Source organism: Mustela putorius, unplaced genomic scaffold (genome assembly GCF_011764305.1).
Source record: "Mustela putorius furo isolate JIRA1106 unplaced genomic scaffold, ASM1176430v1.1 tig00000174_pilon_pilon_pilon, whole genome shotgun sequence".
In the NCBI taxonomy this organism is placed as follows: Eukaryota; Metazoa; Chordata; class Mammalia; order Carnivora; family Mustelidae; genus Mustela; species Mustela putorius.
Window position 1 is genome coordinate 26,964,506 of NW_025421304.1, and position 17,437 is coordinate 26,981,942.

At 39.0% G+C, this 17,437-nt stretch overlaps 2 protein-coding genes across 3 annotated transcripts in view; one reads left to right on the forward strand and one right to left on the reverse strand.

The window, feature by feature from the left end:
- Positions 1 to 17,437, forward strand: part of NFATC3 (nuclear factor of activated T cells 3) — a 133,727-nt gene that overhangs the window by 52,782 nt on the left and 63,508 nt on the right. For both annotated transcript variants that reach the window (XM_004744503.3, XM_004744502.3), the window contains exon 4: positions 16,856 to 17,055. In XM_004744503.3, the coding sequence (XP_004744560.2) occupies positions 16,856 to 17,055 (200 nt within the window). The remainder of the gene's footprint in view (positions 1 to 16,855; positions 17,056 to 17,437) is intronic.
- Positions 12,289 to 13,219, reverse strand: LOC123390977 (galectin-3-like). The gene has a single exon (XM_045076210.1). It carries the CDS (start codon positions 13,086 to 13,088, stop codon positions 12,399 to 12,401), a length of 690 nt encoding a protein of 229 aa, XP_044932145.1. The 5' UTR covers positions 13,089 to 13,219; the 3' UTR covers positions 12,289 to 12,398.

Sequence of the window (17,437 nt, forward strand, 5' to 3'; positions counted from 1 at the left end):
GTCTGAATTGCCAGGTTTATATACTTCACAGCACTAACCATAGCACATACCCTCCCCAATGTCCATAACCCAACCACTCTTTCCCTACCCACCCCTCCCCAGCAACCCTAAGTTTGTTTTGTGAGATTAAGAGTCTCTTATGGTTTGACTCCCTCCCGATCCCATCTTGTTTCATTTATTCTTTTCCTACCCCCCAAACCCCCATGTTGCCTCTCAATTTCCTCATATCAAAGAGATTATATGATAATTGTCTTTCTCTGACTGACTTACTTCGCTAAGCATAATACCTTCTAGTTCCAGCCACATTGCCACAAATGGCAAGATTTCATTTCTTTTGATGGCTGCATAGTATTCCAGTGTGTGTGTGTGTGTGTGTGTAGTACATCACATCTTCTTTATCTATTCATCTGTTGATGGACATCTGTGTTCTTTCCATTGTTTGACTGTTGTGGACATTGCTTCTATAAACATTTGGGTGCACGTGCCCCCTTTGGATCACTACCTTTGTATCTTTAGGGTAAATACCCAGTAGTGCGATTGCTAGCTCTATTTTCAACTTTTTGAGGAACCTCCATACTGTTTCCCAGAGTGGCTGTACCAGCTTGCATTCTCACCAACAGTGTAGGAGGATTCCCCTTACTCTGCATCCTCACCAGCATCTGTCATTCCCTGACTTGTTAATTTTATCCATTCTGACTGGTGTGAGGTGGTATCTCATTGTGGTTTTGATTTTTATTTCCCTGATGCTAAGTGATGTGGAGCATTTTTTCATATGTCTGTTGACCATCTGGATGTCTTCTTTGCAGAAATGTCTGTTCATGTCCTCTGCCCATTTCTTGATTGGATTATTTGTTCTTTGGGTGTTGAGTTTGATAAGTTCTTTATAGATTTTGCATACTAGCCCTTTATCTGATATGTCATTTGCAAATATCTTCTCCCATTCTCTCAGTTTTCTTTTGGTTTTATTAACTGTTTCCTTTGCTGTGCAAAAGCTTTTGATCTTGATGAAGACCCAGTAGTTTATTTTTGCCCTTGCTTCCCTTGCCTTTGGCGATGTTCCTAGGAAGAAGTTGCTGCGGCTGAGGTCGAAGAGATTGCTGCCTGTGTTCTCCTCAAGGATTTTTTTTTTTTTTAAGATTTTATTTATTTATTTAAGAGAGAGACAGTGAGAGAGAACATGAGCAAGGAAAAAGTCAGAGGGAGAAGCAGACTCCCCATGGAGCTGGGAGCCTGATATGGGACTCGATCCTGGGACTCCAGGATCATGACCTGAGCCGAAGGTCGTCCAACCAACTGAGCCACCCAGGCGCCCCTCCTCAAGGATTTTGATGGATGCCTTTCTCACATTGAGGTCCTTTATCCATTTTGAGTCTATTTTCATGTGTGGTGTAAGAAAATAGTCCAGTTTCATTTTTCTGCATGTGGCTGTCCAATTTCCCCAACACTATTTGTTGAAGAGACTGCCTTTTTTCCGTTGGACATTCTTTCCTGCTTTGTCGAAGATTAATTGACCATAGAGTTGAGGGTCTATTTCTGGGCTCTGTATTCTGTTCCATTGATCTATGTGTCTGTTTTTGTGAGTCTGGCTTCTTTTATTCAACATTATGACTGTGAGAATCATCCATTGGGTGCGGGGGAGGGTGTTCTTTTTCTTTGCTGTGTAGTATTCCATTGCATGAATTTGCTGTGATTTCTTTATCTGTCATCCCATTCATAGATATTTGGTTTGTGTTCACTTTTGGAGTATTATGAATAAAGTTGCTATGTTATTTTTTCTCTTCCTTTTTTTTTTTTTTTGCATATCTTTTTAATTTTAATTCCAGTGTAGTTAACATGCAATATTATATTAGTTTCAGGTATACTATACCTTTTTTTTTTTAAAGATTTTATTTATTTATTTGACAGAGAGAGAAAGCACAAGCAGGGGGAGGGAGAGGGAAAAGCATACTTCCCCAGTGAACAGGGAGCCCAACGTAGGGCTCAATCCCAGGACCTAGAGATCACGTCCTGAGCTGAAGTTGGATGCTTTAACTGACTCAGGTACCCAGGTGGCCCACTTCACCTATCTTCTAATAGACAAAGCCTTCACTTTTTTTGGTATATGTCCAAGAGTGGAATTGCTGGTGTTTCAAAGTACCTGTACCAATTTCTACTCCTAACTAGCCATATATGAAGGTTTCAGTTACTGTACATCCTCACCCATACCAGTTCTTGTTTGCTGGTAATTTTTAACCATTCCAGTAGAGTTCTAGGGGAATCGTAGTGGTTTTAATTTGTGGTTCCTAATGACCAATGATGTTGAACATCTTTTCATGTATTTGTCAGTTATTTGGCTGTCCTCTTTTGTCAGGTGCCTGTTCACATCTCTTGACCAGGTTTTTTTTTTTTTTTAAAGATTTTATTTATCCATTTGACAGACAGAGATCACAAGGAGGCAGAGAGGCAGGCAGAGAGAGAGGAGGAAGCAGGTTTCCTGCTGAGCAGAGAGCCCGATGCGGGGCTCCATCCCAGGACCCTGGGATCATGACCTGAGCCACCCAGGCGCCCCTCTTGACCAGTTTTTAAATTAGCTCTTTTTCTTATTGATTTATAGGAGTTAATATTTTGAATAGAAGTTTTTTGTCAGATATGTGTTACAAATAAAATTTTTTCTCATATTTTGGTTGCTTTTTCACTTTCTTAGTTGTGTGTTTTGATGAATGAAAGTTTTAAATTTTAGTCAAGTCCAAACTGCTAATCTTTTTTCATGGATAGTGCATTTATTTATTTATTTATTTATTTATGATTGCCCTCTTGATAATGTTGATGCCTCTAGTCCATGAATATGGTCTATCCTTCCATTTATTTAGGTATTATTTAATTCCTCCTTGTAGTGTTTTGTAGTTTTCAAAGTAGAAATCTTCTACATCTTTTGTTATTTCCAGTGTTGAGTATTTTTCTCTTTCTAGAATACAGAAATGTAATTAATTTTTCATGTTTACTTTATATTTCTTGACCTAATAGTTTATTTTAGCTTCTTTTGGATTTTCTAAGCAGTCAAGTCATCTTTGAGTAATGAGTTTTACTTCTTTCTTCCTAATTTTTATACCTTTTTCCCTCAAAATTTTTATTGTGGTAAAATACATGTAAAATTTACCATCTTAATTATTTTTACACATACAGTTTAGTGTATTAAATACGTTTATAATGTTGTACAACTTTGACTACCGTCCATTTCCAGAGCCTTTTTTTTTTTTAAAGATTATTTATTTATTTATTTGACAGAGAGAGAGAGAGGATCACAAGTAGGCAGAAGTCGGCAGAGAGGCAAGCAGAGAGAGAGGGAGAAGCAGGTTCCCAGCCGGGTAGGGAGCCCGATGTGGGGCTTGATCCCAAGACCCTGAGATCATGACCTGAGCCGAAGGCAGACGCTTAACCCACTGAGCCACCCAGGTGCCCCATCCAAAGCTCTTTTTATCTTTAAACTGAAATTCTATACCCCATTCTCCCTCCAGGCATTGGAAACCACCATTCTACCTTTTGTCTCTATGATGTTGACAACTCTAAATACCTCATATAAGTAGAATCATACAATATTCATCTTTTTCTGATAGGCTTACTTCAGTTAGCATAGTGTCCTCAAGGTTGATCCATGCTGTAACATATATCAGAATTTCCTTCATTTTAGGGCTGCATAAGATATCATTGTATATACAATGTCCCTTTTCCATTTCTTCCACATTTTAGTTATTGTGAATAACATTGGTGTGAACATGGATGTGCACATCTTTTTGAGACCCTGCTTTCAGTTCTTTGGGGTATATACCAAGAAATGGAATTGCTGGATCATGCAATAATTCTACTTCTAATTTTTTTAAAGATTTTATTTTATTTTTCAAAGATCTCATTTACTTATTTGATAGAGGGAGAGGCAGTAAAAGAGGGAGCACAAGCAGAGGGAGTGAGAGGGAGAAGCAGTTTCCCCACTGAGCAGGGAGCCTGATGCAGGGCTCGATCTCAGGACCCAGACACTTAATGACTGAGCCACAGACACCCCAAGATTTTATTTGTCAGAAAGAGAGAATGCCTGCATAACCGGGGGGACTGGCAGGGAGAGGGAGAAGCAGGCTCCCTACTAAGCAAGGACCCTAATGTGAAACTCGATCCAAAATTAACCAAAATTAGAAATTGAGTTCTTTAGTTGCATTAACAGCATTTCACGACTTGGTAGGCATGTGGCTAATGACTTAATGACTACATTGTCCTTTTTTTTTTTTTAGGGAAGGAGGGGTAGGAGAGATAAAAGGGGCAGAGGGAGAAGGAGAGAGAGAATCTTAAGCAGGCTCCATGACCAGTGCGGAAGCCTGACACACAGCTTGCTTTCACAACCCTGAGATCATGACCTAAGACAAAATTAAGAGTCAGATGCTTAACCAACTGAAACACCCAGGAGCCCCTACATTGTCTTTTAACAAATGATGTTGGAGAATTGGACATCCATAGGCCATCCATTTATTTTTCATTCAGAAAATAAATCTGAACCTAAACATCACATTTTACACAAGAATTGATTCCACGTAAATCAGGAATTTTTTAAAAATGCAGATGTAGAAGATGTTTATCATTGCAGAAAGTTTTGAGCAGTGGTGGTTTAATAGCCAGTGAACAGGAAGAGGTTGAAGATTGCAAATGTAAAGGGGTAGCAAAAGAGAGTTCCTTTTTGGTGATGGAAGAGTTCCTTATCTTGACTGTGACGTTGGTTATGTGAATCTACACATGGGATAAAATTGCATAAAGCTACACATACATTTTATTATACAGTGACAGTTGTATTAAGGCACAGATATTTTGTATTTTTAAAATTTGAGAGTGCTCGCACAAGTTGGGGGGAGGGGCAGAGGGAGAGAGAAAAACAGACTCCCCACTGGGCATGGCGCCTGGTGCAGGCCAGTCTCAGGACCTGAAGATCGTGACCTGAGCCAAAGACAAACGCTTAAATAGCTGAGCCACCCAGACACCCCAAGGTATAGATATTTTGAATCTTTTCTCAAAAATTATTGAAATTTTAAAAATGAGGATTGTTAGGGCACTTGGGTGACTCAGGTGGGTGGCATCTGACTCTTGCTTTTGCCTTGGGTCATGATCTTACAGTCATGGTATCGAGTCCCACTTTGGGGTCCATACTCTGCACGGAGTCTGCCTGAAGTTTTCATTCTCCTTCTTCTGTCCCTCCCCACTCTCGCTTGCTTTCTATCTCTCTCTGAAGTAAATAAATAAATCTTAAAAAATTAAAATAAAAATACAGAATTTTTTCATATTTAGACTTTCTATTTCATCATACACTGAAATCCTTTCCCTGGTGATGATTTTTTTATATGATGTTATATGTACATTTTCACTTTGAGGCAGTTTATATTATGGAAATTTAATTTTGTATTTTTAGTATCTCTGCGATGTGTTCTCATGTTTTTGATATGTTCAGATTCCCTCCCCCCAAGTAATTTAGTAGAACTGATAATAGAATTGCTCTTATTGAAGCTCTTGTTTATCCTATAGTGACCTTCAGGCTTTAACACTCCAGCTTTAGTTAAATTAAGCAGGCACAGACCTTTGCTATGGAAACGATACAGAAACATAACAAACAGCTTGGCTTAGTTTTTTCTCCAAAGCAGAGGGTGGTCTGAAGAGAGGTATATATATTCTAGATGAAAGTTTTTAGAGAGTAATGTTAGCAGCAATAATTTGTTTATGGCCTATAACATAATGCTCCTCTGAAAATGAAATGGGAAGGCAGTCTAATTTATTTGGTGGTCCTTTACAATCCCTAAGGTACATAGAAGAGCCCCTATTTTTCATATGCATATAATACATATGCTTGGAGCAGATGCTGGCTGAAATATGTGTTATGAAATATATTCCTTTTGAAATCTTATATGCATGATTACCTTCCCGCATCACTGGTTTATTTTACTATCGAAGTATAAAGGACAGGTGGCTTATGTCTTTGCCAAGCTGGTATTAATGTGAGTCATCTAATATGACTAGGATACTTTGGTATATAGTACTTACTGGTACGTTATGTGATATTTGGGTAGCTTAATAGATAGCAATAAAATTTTTATTTGTATTTTCTATTTTAGACTCAGCTACTCTGTTTAGAACTACCTACTTCAGTGACTATTATTATTATTTAAATAATTCTGTTGACTAACCCCATGTGTTATTTTGCTTCACCAAATTATACTGTCTTACTCCAAAATTCATTCATTTAGCAGTGGTTGACCGTCTGTAACGTGCTAGGTATTGTACTGTGCTCTGGAGATAATAGGATGGACCCTGTCCCCTGCATAGTACTTGGAGGCTAGTGGTAAAGTTGGTATTTCTTCCTCTACTAGGTGAATAGTTGGTTCCATAGAATGATTTGTTCAGTTTGGATTAAACATGAAAGAGCAACAGGTATAGCAGAAAGGAATAGATAATCACTTATTAGCTATGGGTTTCCAATTTCTTCTTTAGTTATTAACTTACTTAGGGTTTTTTTTTTTTTTAATTTTATTTATTTGTTTGACAGATTACAAGTAGGCAGAGAGGCAGGCAGAGAGAGAGAGAGAGAAGAGCAGGGAGCCTGATGTGTTGCTCGATCCCAGGACCCTGGGACCATGACCTGAGCCGAAGGCAGAGGCTTTTAACCCACTGAGCCACCCAGGTGGCCCCTTAGATTTTTTTTTTCTTATTGTGATCATGTTGGCATTATATTTTTTATGGATTATTTTCAGTTAAAGCTATATAAAATTTATTAATTTATTCTACAAAAATATATGAAAAGAAATTACAACTGAAAATATTGAGGGGTGCCTGGCTGCTCAGTCAGTGTAGTTTGCAACTCCCCCCCCTTTTTTAGAGAGGGGGTGAGAGTACACATGTATGTGCACATGCGGGGGAGGGGAAGACCGAGAGGGATTGAGAGAATCTCAAGCAGAAGCCCCACTGAGCCCAGAGCCTGGCACAGGGCTCAGTTGCATGACCTTAAGATAGTGATCTGAGCCAAAATCAAGAGTATGACACTTAACTGACTGAGACCCACAGGTGCCCCAGAGTGTGCAACTCTTAAACTTGGGGTTGTAGGTTTGAGTCCTATGTTGGGTGTACAGATTACTTTAAAATAAAATCTTAAAAAAAGAGAGAATATTGATAGATTTCTTGACTATATAAATACAGAAAACTGCAGCTTCCAGTTAAATATAGTAAATAGCACACATGTGTTTTACTTTCATTAGAACTTAGGCAGCTGCAACTTAAGCCTGTTGGACAGAGAGAAAGAATCAATAACAAACACAACTCTTTTTACACCAAAGAACCCTGGAAAGACTCAGGAATTTGAGGCAGTGAGTGTCTCTGAAAGTAGGATGCAAGGTGGAGCTGACAGCAAAAGGATTGTTTGAAAGTCTGCAGAAGTAGTTAGAGTTCCCGGATTTTTTGCTTATGTGGCATAGCTGTGTGATAACCACTGTCTCACCCTGTGAGAATATTGCAGATTTACTCTTCAGAGGGAATAAAATAAAGATTCTAGGTTCTAGAATTACTGAAGGCAGAGCTTGAGGATCTGTACAGAAAATGGAGTGGAGGCATAATGAAAGTCTGCATACTAAATAGGGAGACTGCTGACCCCCCTTTCTTAACTCTCAAAATGTTTAGAACAAGTTTATGTTTCCTAGACAGAAAATTGCAAGATTTGCTTTTAGACAGATATGTAAAAAAAAAATACTTATGTGCCTCTTGACTACGGATATTCTAGACTAATGATCATACCCAACTCTACTTTATTTTAAACAGATATTTTCTAATAGAATTTTATTAACCTGAAATGGAAATGCAAAGATTATTTAATCAACTTGCTTGTGCAAATTTAAGAATATAAAAATAATGCTATAATATTATAAGGAAATAAATGTAGAAAACTAAATTATAACAAAATAGTTGTGTTTCAAAATGAAAAAGCTTGGTATTGACTATAGAAGACAATGAAGTAGTTAGATGTTTTTACCTGCAGTATCACTGCAAGTGTTCTGGATACAAAAGCAGGTATATTGATCATCAACCTAAATTCCATTAACAAGCGGCATTACTGGCAATAACATGATTTTCTGAAATGATGAGCTCTTACTAAAGTTTTCTTCAGTTTATATGGTAGTCACATTCATTAGACATTCATGTGTTAAAGCTTTAACAGTTTTGGGGCACCTGGGTGGTCGATTAAGCATCTACCTTTGGCTCAGGATCGAGCCCCGCGTTAGACTCCTTGCTCTGCTGAGAGCCTGCTTCTCCCTCTCACTCTGCCACTCCCCATGCTTGCCCTTTCCCTCTCTCACTCTGAGACAAAGAAATAAAGTCTTTTTTTTTTTTTTAATATGAATATGTTTCTCAGTAATTTGGATACTCTTTTTTTTTTTTTTTTAAAGATTTTATTTATTTATTTGACAGAGAGAGATCACAAGTAGGCAGAGGGGCAGGCAGAGAGAGAGAGAGGGAAGCAGGCTCCCTGCTGAGCAGAGAGCCCGATGCGGGACTCGATCTCAGGACCCTGAGATCATGACCTGAGCCGAAGGCAGTGGCTTAACCCACTGAGCCACCCAGGCGCCCGAAATAAAGTCTTTTAAAAAAAGCTGCAATTTTTTGGTATTTATATATACTAGGGAGTTGGATTCTAAGTTCATAACTTTTCTATATACGTAAATGTTTGTAGGACGTTCTGAAGTTCTGTGCAATATCAATTGGTTCTGTGCTTGAAAGAACTGATTATCCCATGCATTGATAGGAATTTCAGTCTCTGGCCCCTTGTCATAAAATGCCCATAGTGTACCTCACTTTGCTTGTTGCGATGCTCATTCATTTATATATTGTCTGTGACTGTTTTTATGCAGTGATGGCAGAGCAGTTAAGATAGAGAACATAGGTGGTACTCTCATCACCTCACACTTTGCTCAGGATGTGCAAATCTTAAAACTCAATAGTGTCTCAAGTCCTCAGAGTATGGCTGTACTGGAACTTTTACAATGCATACTTCTGTCAAAACAAAAAAAATGGATTTCAAAGGTCATCCTTTTAAGGCACAGTGGACTGTATTATTTTGTTATCAAAATAGATAGCAAAGCATTGTGTTTATCATTCAGTCAATGTTAAGGTTGGTCTAAAAGGATGTATAGGGTCACCTGGGTGGTTCGGTGGGTTGAGCCTCTGCCCTCAGCTCAGGTCGTGTTCTCAGGGTCCTGGGATTGAGCCCCACATCAGGCTCTCTGCTCAGTGGGGAGCCTGCTTCTTCCTCTCTCTCTGCCTGCCTCTTTGTCTACTTGTGATCTCTTTGTCAAATAAATAAATAGAATTTTAAAAATAATAATAAATAAATAAATAAAAGGATGTACATCTTTTATATAGTCTCGCATTTCCATCTATCTGTGTCATTGTTACTTTGAAACCACCATGACCAACGGTGAAAACATTACCTCCTCTGTCTCCAGAACTGTTCTAAATCTAAATAAAGTGACTTCTTCACTTTACTTGCTAGTGATACCACCATTCTATTGGATTCTGAATCTCAGAACTTTTTCTTAAAGATTTTATTTATAAGAGTGTGTGCCCAAGGGGGAAGGAGGGCTGGAGGGAGGGGCAGAGGGAGAGGCAGAGGGAGAGGACAGGGGAGAAGCAGACTTCTCACTGAGCAGGGAGCCCAACATGTGGCTTGATCCCAGGACCCTGAAATCATGACTTGAGCTGAAGGCAGATGCTTCACTGACTGAGCCACCCAGGCGCCCCTGAATCTCAGAACTTCTTACTTCTTTTTTTTTTTCTTTCATTCTGTATATAGGCAGTTAGAGAAATCTCTATAGGGAAGGATTTATTGTATTCATCCCTCTCTGTTTCTATTTTCTGTTTATGTTTTTACTTCCATTCTAATTTAAATTTTCAGTACACATGATGTTAGTACTTAGTGCTTTGGCCTCTTAGCTGATTTCCATGATTCTGTCTTTTCCTTCCTTCAGAGAGCCTTCATTGATTTTTATCATATTCTTCCCAACATCCTTTTTATTATAAAAAGATTTCTGCCTTTTAAAGTCTTCACTGACTTCTTTAAATAAAATCTTAAAAAAAAATAATAAAATTCAGGGGTGCCTGGGTGGCTCAGTGGGTTAAGCCTCTGCCTCCGGCTCAGGTCATGATCTCAGGGTCCTGGGATTGAGCCCCGCATTGGGCTCTCTGCTCAGCAGGAAGCCTGCTTCCCCATCTCTCTGCCTGCCTCTCTGCCTACTTGTGATTTCTCTCTTTGTGTGTCAAATAATTAAATAAAATCTTTAAAATTAAATTAAAAAGTCCTCACTAATTTCTTAGAGTTTAATACATGCCACTTTGTTCTTTATTTTGTTGTCATCTATATAGTATTGGCTGAAGCAATGATATTCAATATGGATATTTCCATAATGGATCTTCAGTTAAAAGAGGAAGGGGTAGAGGTAGAAGACAAAGTTTCTGCCTTTTTGGAACTTAAACGGTACTGAGGAAAACAGATAATAAATCTATAGCACACTTTGTAAAAAAAGATTTATTTGCGAGAGAGAGAGAGCGAGAGCGCGCTAGTGAGCAAGCACACACACATGCCTAGTGAGGGGTGGAGCTGAGGGAGAGGGAAGGAGAGAATCTCAAGCAGACTCCCTGCAGAGCTGGGAGTCTGACCTGGGGCTTGATCTCAAAACCCTGAGATCATGACCTGAGCAGAAATTAACAGTCACATACTTAACCAACTGAGCCACCCACGTGCTCCTATAACATACTTTTTGTAGTGATCCATACTATGAAAAATAATAAAAAAGGGAAGGGGACAGTGATATGGTATTTTAGGTAAGGTGGTCTTCTCTGAGGAAAGAATGTTCCATAGTGATAAAGTATGAAATATGAAAGCCTTGAGGTTAGGAATAAACGTGGGTTTCGTCAAGCAATAAGGCCAGGATGGTTAGAGCAGACTGTGAAAGGGAAAAGAGTAAGAAGAGAAGGTAAGGCAACAAGTTAGCCAGGGCTCAAATCACGTAGGCCTTATAAATCACCACAGGGCATTTGGATTTAGTTGAGTGTTGGAAGGAAGCCATTAGAGAGTTCTGAGCAGGGCATGGAATTATCTAGTTAAAAGTTTGTTCTGTCTATGGGGCGCCTGGGTGGCTCAGTGGGTTAAAGCCTCTGCCTTCAGGTCGGGTCATGATCTCAGGGTCCTGGGATCGAGCCCCGCATCGGGCTCTCTGCTCAGCAGGGAGCCTGCTTCCTCCTCTCACTCTGCCTGCCTCTCTGCCTACTTGTGATCTCTTTCCATCAAATGAATAAATAAAAAAAATTAAAAAAAAAAAAAAAAAGTTTGTTCTGTCTCCTGACAGTAAATAGCCTGTATGAGAGCAAGAGCAAGAACAGGGAGAATGGTTATAAGGCTTTTGTAATTGCTTCTCTATAAGTGTTACAGTCCTGAAAACCATCCTAGGTCAATTGTATTACCCCAGAATAGGCAGAAATCTTCATGTCCTTTTAATCAATTATGATGTTGCTTAGTTACAAATTCCACTACAGATTCATGAATGGACAAGTAGGGGGAGTGAAGTGTTCACCTGAAAAACCTCATAGTAGACTAGAACTCCTACATACTCGAATTCTGACTACATTACATACCTAGAAACACGGATAAGACTGGTAGCTAGTATTTATCACTGCCTACATGACAACACTGTATTAGGCATTTTATATTTGATATCATGTAGCAGGATAATTTATAAACCATAGTACAGAAAGAGGAGAATTTTTCTTAAAAGCTATTATAAAATCTCTGGCTTCAAGCTACGTGGTCTGGAACACTGTCCAGCCATCCAATCCAGTACTGCTATAGTGAAGGCATCACTGACACTGGGACTCATTACCATAACTTGTGGCAGTGCTAGGGACTGAGTGCTGGAAACTCCACTGCTGCCTTGAAGAGCCGGACACCACCTCCAGTATGTGTATTGAAAAATAGACTTTATGCAACCTACATTATTATGTTTTTCCCTTGCTGGTTTAATGGATTAAAGCAGCCATGGAACAAATCTTTCTCCCAGTTGGTGGCTAAAAGTAGGAGTGGAGATTACTGAGACACATTTTTCTTTCTTTTTTTTTGAACTCTTAGAATGTTTATTAAATCAAAGATTTACAAGGACAGTGATGAATAAAATTGAAAATTTTCAATCAGGAAACATGAAGTTTCAATGTGTAAGGGTTTATATTCAATTTCATTTTTTTTTTTTAAATCTTCCCCTTTAAGATTATATCATAACATGTGAAGCACTGGTGAGATCTATGTCACCAGAAATTCCCAGTTTGCTGATTTCCTGGAGATTTTTCATCCGATGATTATACTACAACAAGTGAGCATCATTGACCGCAACCTTGAAGTGGTCAGATTCAACCAGCACTTGTATTTTGAATGGTTTACCACTTTCGAATGGGAAAGTCGCCTGTCTTTCTTCCTTTCCCCAGATGTTATCCAGCTTTGTATTACAAACAATGATTCTCTTGTTGTCCTCATTGAAGCGTGGGTTAAAGTGGAAAGCAACATCATTCCCTCTCTTGAAATCTAAAGCAAATCTGTTTGCATTGGGCTTCATTGTGCCCAGAATTGTTATCAGCATGCGAGGCATGACTCCTCCAGGCAAGGGCAGGTCATAAGGTACAGTCAGTGGTCCAGCAGGGATGCCAAAGGCGCCAGCAGCGGGCTGGGCTCCAGGAGCACTTGGCTGTCCAGGAGGCAGGTAGGCCCCAGGCCCACTCGGTTGCCCAGGGTGGGCTCCTGGTACAGGTGGTCCAGGATAAGCAGGAGCTGTTGGGCCAGGGTAGGCTCCTGGAGGTGCCTGTCCAGGATAGCCGCCAGGAGGGGCCTGTCCAGGGAAGCCACCAGGAGGGGCCTGTCCAGAGTAGGCATCAGGATAGGAGGCCCCTGGGTAGCCCCCTGCTCCAGCAGGCTGGTTTCCCCATTGACCAGGCCATCCTTGAGGGTTTGGGTTTCCAGACCCAGATAAAGCATCATTAAGTGAAAAATTGTCTGCCATTTTCCCAACGCCTCGGCGCTCGCTCGCTTGCTGCGGGGGCGGCTTCTGGTGAGGTGCTGCGATCCCCGAGACACATCTTTCTGAAACTTGTAAGACCACCAAGTATGAGGAAACCACTATCTCAAAGCCGGGGAATCAGACTAAGGCTGCAGCAAAGCCCAGACATAGCTTAAGAATTTGTTACCTGACAAAAGAAATAGCATGCTTTTTTCTGGAGGCAAATACTTTCCTACTTGAGTCTCTAGAAGTCTCTTGAATACAAAATGTTCAGGATATGGTCAGCAATACACACACAAAAAAGAAAGTGTGATCCACAATAAAAAGAAAAGCAGTTGGTAAGAGCAGGCCCAGACATGGTCTAGATCTCTCTCCATCTGTGTTGGAGTTACCAGAAAGAGTCTTTAATAATAGCCATGATAAAATGCTGAACCATCTAGTAGAAAACATAAGCTACATATGTGAAGAGATAGAGGGATTTTAGTAGAGATAGGAAAAAAAAATTTAATTGAATGGATAAGGACAAAGATACAGTATTTATATTTCTATTTGTAATATAAACAAAAATTCTTAACTAAAAACTGACAAACCATAACCAATAGCACAGTAAAGGGATCATACATCATTGCCAAGTAGAATTTATCCCCCAAATGCAAAAGGTGGCCCAACACAGGAAAATCAATTGATATGATACACCACATTTAACAGAAGGGATAAAAAATATACGATCATTTCAGTTGACACAGAAAAGGCATCTGACAACATTTAATAGCCTTTCATTTACCCCCCCACACACACACAAACTGGGAAAGGGGGAAAATTCCTTACCATGAAAGGTCATTTATGAAAAGCCCACAGCTAAAATCATATTTAATTAATGGTAAAAGCCTGAAAGCTTTCTCCTTAAGATTAGGAAGAAGGATGTTTACTTTCACCACTGCTATTCAGCATTTGTGTTGGGAATTCTAGCCAGAACTATTAGACAATAAAATAAATAGAAGGCATTTGAATTGGAAAGGAAGAGGTAAGATTGTCTCTATTCATAGATATGTTCCTGTACATAGAAAATCTAAAATCATCCACAAGAAGACCACAGAGCTAGTAAATACAGCACTTCTGGGTGGAAGATCAGCATACGCTCAGCCTTTGTGTCTCTCTGTACCACTGATGAGCAACCTGAAGAGGAAATTTAAAAAAGGGTTTCCATTTACAGTAGCATCTAAAGGAATTAAATACTTAGGAATGAACTGAACCAAGGAGGTGTCAAAATATGTGCACTTTTAAACTATAAAATATTGCTGAAAGAAAAATGTAGATGGAAACATAAAAATAAAATTTAAGCATATGTAAAATAAAAATAGATATCCGTGTTTGTAGATAGGAAGCCTTAACATTATTAAGCCATCAGTACTGCCCAAAGCACTCTATAGATTCAGTGCTATACTTAGACCAAAATTCCAACTGCCTTTTTTGTTGAATGGAAAATCATATTTTTAGATTCATATGGAACTGTGAAAGGTCTCAAATAGGCAAAACAGTCCTGAAAAAGACTTGGAGGACTTACTTTACTGACTTGTAACTTACTACGAAACTATAGTATTTCAAACACTGTGGTACTGGCATAAAAACAGACCGATGAAATACAAGACAAAGCCCCAAAATAAGCCCTTAACATATTTGGTCAGTTCATTTTCTGTAGGATGCCAAGACTATTCAGTGGGGGAAGGGACAATCTTTTCAACAAATGGTGCTGGGAAAACTGGATATCTGCGTGCAAAATAATGTAGTTGATCCCTTACCTTACATCACATACAAAAATAAACTCAAAGTAGATCAAGGACCTAAATGTGAGACCTAAAGCTATAAAACTCTTAGAAAGAACCATTGGGGGAAGCCTTCTTGACATTAGATTTGGAAAAGGTGTCTCAAGTATGGCACCAAAAGTATAAGCAGCAAAAGACAAAACAGATAAATTGGAGTCCATCAAATTTAAAAACTTTCACGTATCAAAGGACACTACTAAGAAAGTGAAAAAAACTACAGAATGAGAGAGAATATTTGTAAATCATGTGTCTGCAAGGGATCAATTCAGATTATATAAAGAACCCCCAACTCAAAAACATCAAAACAAAAACAGATATACACCAAATGTGCCCCCAAAGAATGTTGAATTTTTGGTTTTTTGTTTAAGCAGTCACTTAACTTGGTGGGAGTCAACCTGTAAAATGTGTCTCTCTGGTTGGTGGCAGCTCATAATTACATTTCAGTTATATTAGCCTTACATTCCTTGGGATCTGACATGTTCATAGGTGGTTCCCAGGTCAATCAAACGATTGGGCAAAGTTTATGTATATAATTTGGAGCTTCCCCTCTCCGGCTGTCTCCTTTCTGGGATTTCCCTCTTATTCTCCAGGAGCTGTGGTTGTCCTGTTCTTCAGGCCCTTCAGACTTTAGATTTTCTTTTCTTTTTTTTTTTTAAAGATTTTTATTAATTTTATTTGAGAGAGAAGGAGAACACGAGTTGGGGGAAGAGCAGAGGGAAAGGCAGGTTCCCCACAGAGCAGGGACCCCAACCCATGGCTCTGTCCCAGGACCCTGAGATCTTGACCTGAGCTGAAGACAGACACTTAACAGACAGCCACCCAGGTACCCCAGACTAGATTTTCTGTAGGAGTTTCAGCCACTTTGTAAGGCATGGACTCTGGCCTTCTCTCAGGTTAAAAGCCTTAAAAACAGGAAACATACTTTTCCTTACTCTCTTCTTACATGTGTCAGTTTGCTTCTAGTATATGCTTATGTTGGTTACCCTCCATGCTTTCAAGTCATTCTTTATGTTCCAGGGGTTTTTTTTGTTTTTTTTGTTTTTTTAATTAATTTATTTATTTGTCAGACAGAGAGCACTAGTAGGCAGAGAGGCAGGCGGGGGGCGGGGGGGCGGGGAAGCAGGCTCCCCGCCGAAGCAGAGAGAGAGCCCGATGCGGGACTTGATCCCAGGATCCTGGGATCACAGCCTGAGCTGAAGGCAGTGGATTAACCCACTGAGCCACCCAGGCACCCTGTGTTTTAGTTTTTAATTGTTATGTGCATGATGATGGGTCATACTGATGCTACTCAGCCATCAGATTGGATAGGGGAGTCTCCCTAAGTGCCAAATGTATACTTCTTTAGGCTCTGTTTCCTTTATTTTCCTCCATCTTTGTGGCTTTTTTTTTTTTACCTCCAGCACCTCCTGGTCCTCCTTCTGTATACTTACCTTCACCTCAACAATAGTGAAGGAAGAATACCAGAGAATGTCAGGTAGCCCAGCCTGTTAAGTCAGTTGAAATTTTAAGTTGGTAACGTATCTAATAGGCTTTTTTGAGATTCTTCTAAAACAAACTGTCTATGATTTTAATAGCCTCTTAGAGGAGCTTCCTGCACACCCAAGTCTTTTAAGTCTGATCTGGATGGTTAATGTTGCCTGACAAAGAGAATCATCATTCCTTTTGGTTCTTCATAGCATTCTGTAAGAAGGCTTTGTAAAATTTGTATTGTTTTAGATATTTATATAGGAAAAAGCCCTCGTCCCTTTGTAACATATTCCAACATTTTATAACTCATAAACTTCTGAAATGTGGAAGATTGTTCACTTATTTTTCTTACTGTTATCTTTTTGAAATAACATTTTCTGTATCAATAATATGTTACAAATATAATAGACTTACTCTTCTAAACTTATTGTAAATACATGGATAATGAATTGTATTTTTCCATTTGTTCTTCCTACTTAGCTCCTGGGCTATAATGAAAAGCCGATAAATCTACAGATGTTTATTGGAACAGCAGATGACCGATATTTACGACCTCATGCATTTTACCAGGTGCATCGAATCACTGGGAAGACTGTTGCTACTGCAAGTCAAGAGATAATAATTGCCAGCACAAAGGTTCTGGAAATACCCCTTCTTCCTGAAAACAATATGTCAGCCAGGTATCTTGAAACATACCTCAAAATGGACAGTTCTTTTTTTTTCTTTTTTCCCTTAAACAGCTTTCAGAAAAAAACATTTCTTTTTATAGTACAGAAATGAAGTATTCATTGTTCTAAATTAACAGAATAACATTATGTAAATAATCATAGTATATTATCTAAGATTGGTAACAAATTTCCAGAAAAGAAATTCAGTTCACCATAAGTTTATGAACCATCTAGGACCAGCCAAGTGTTATATTAAATGATAGAGAAAAATATATTGGACTTTTTTCAAGTTGCTCACAGTCTAATAGGATAGACAGTAATAATTGCAATACAGTTAATATAATTGTTAAATTTCCTTAAGGAAAACTTTGACCCTATCTCCAGGTGTCCCGTT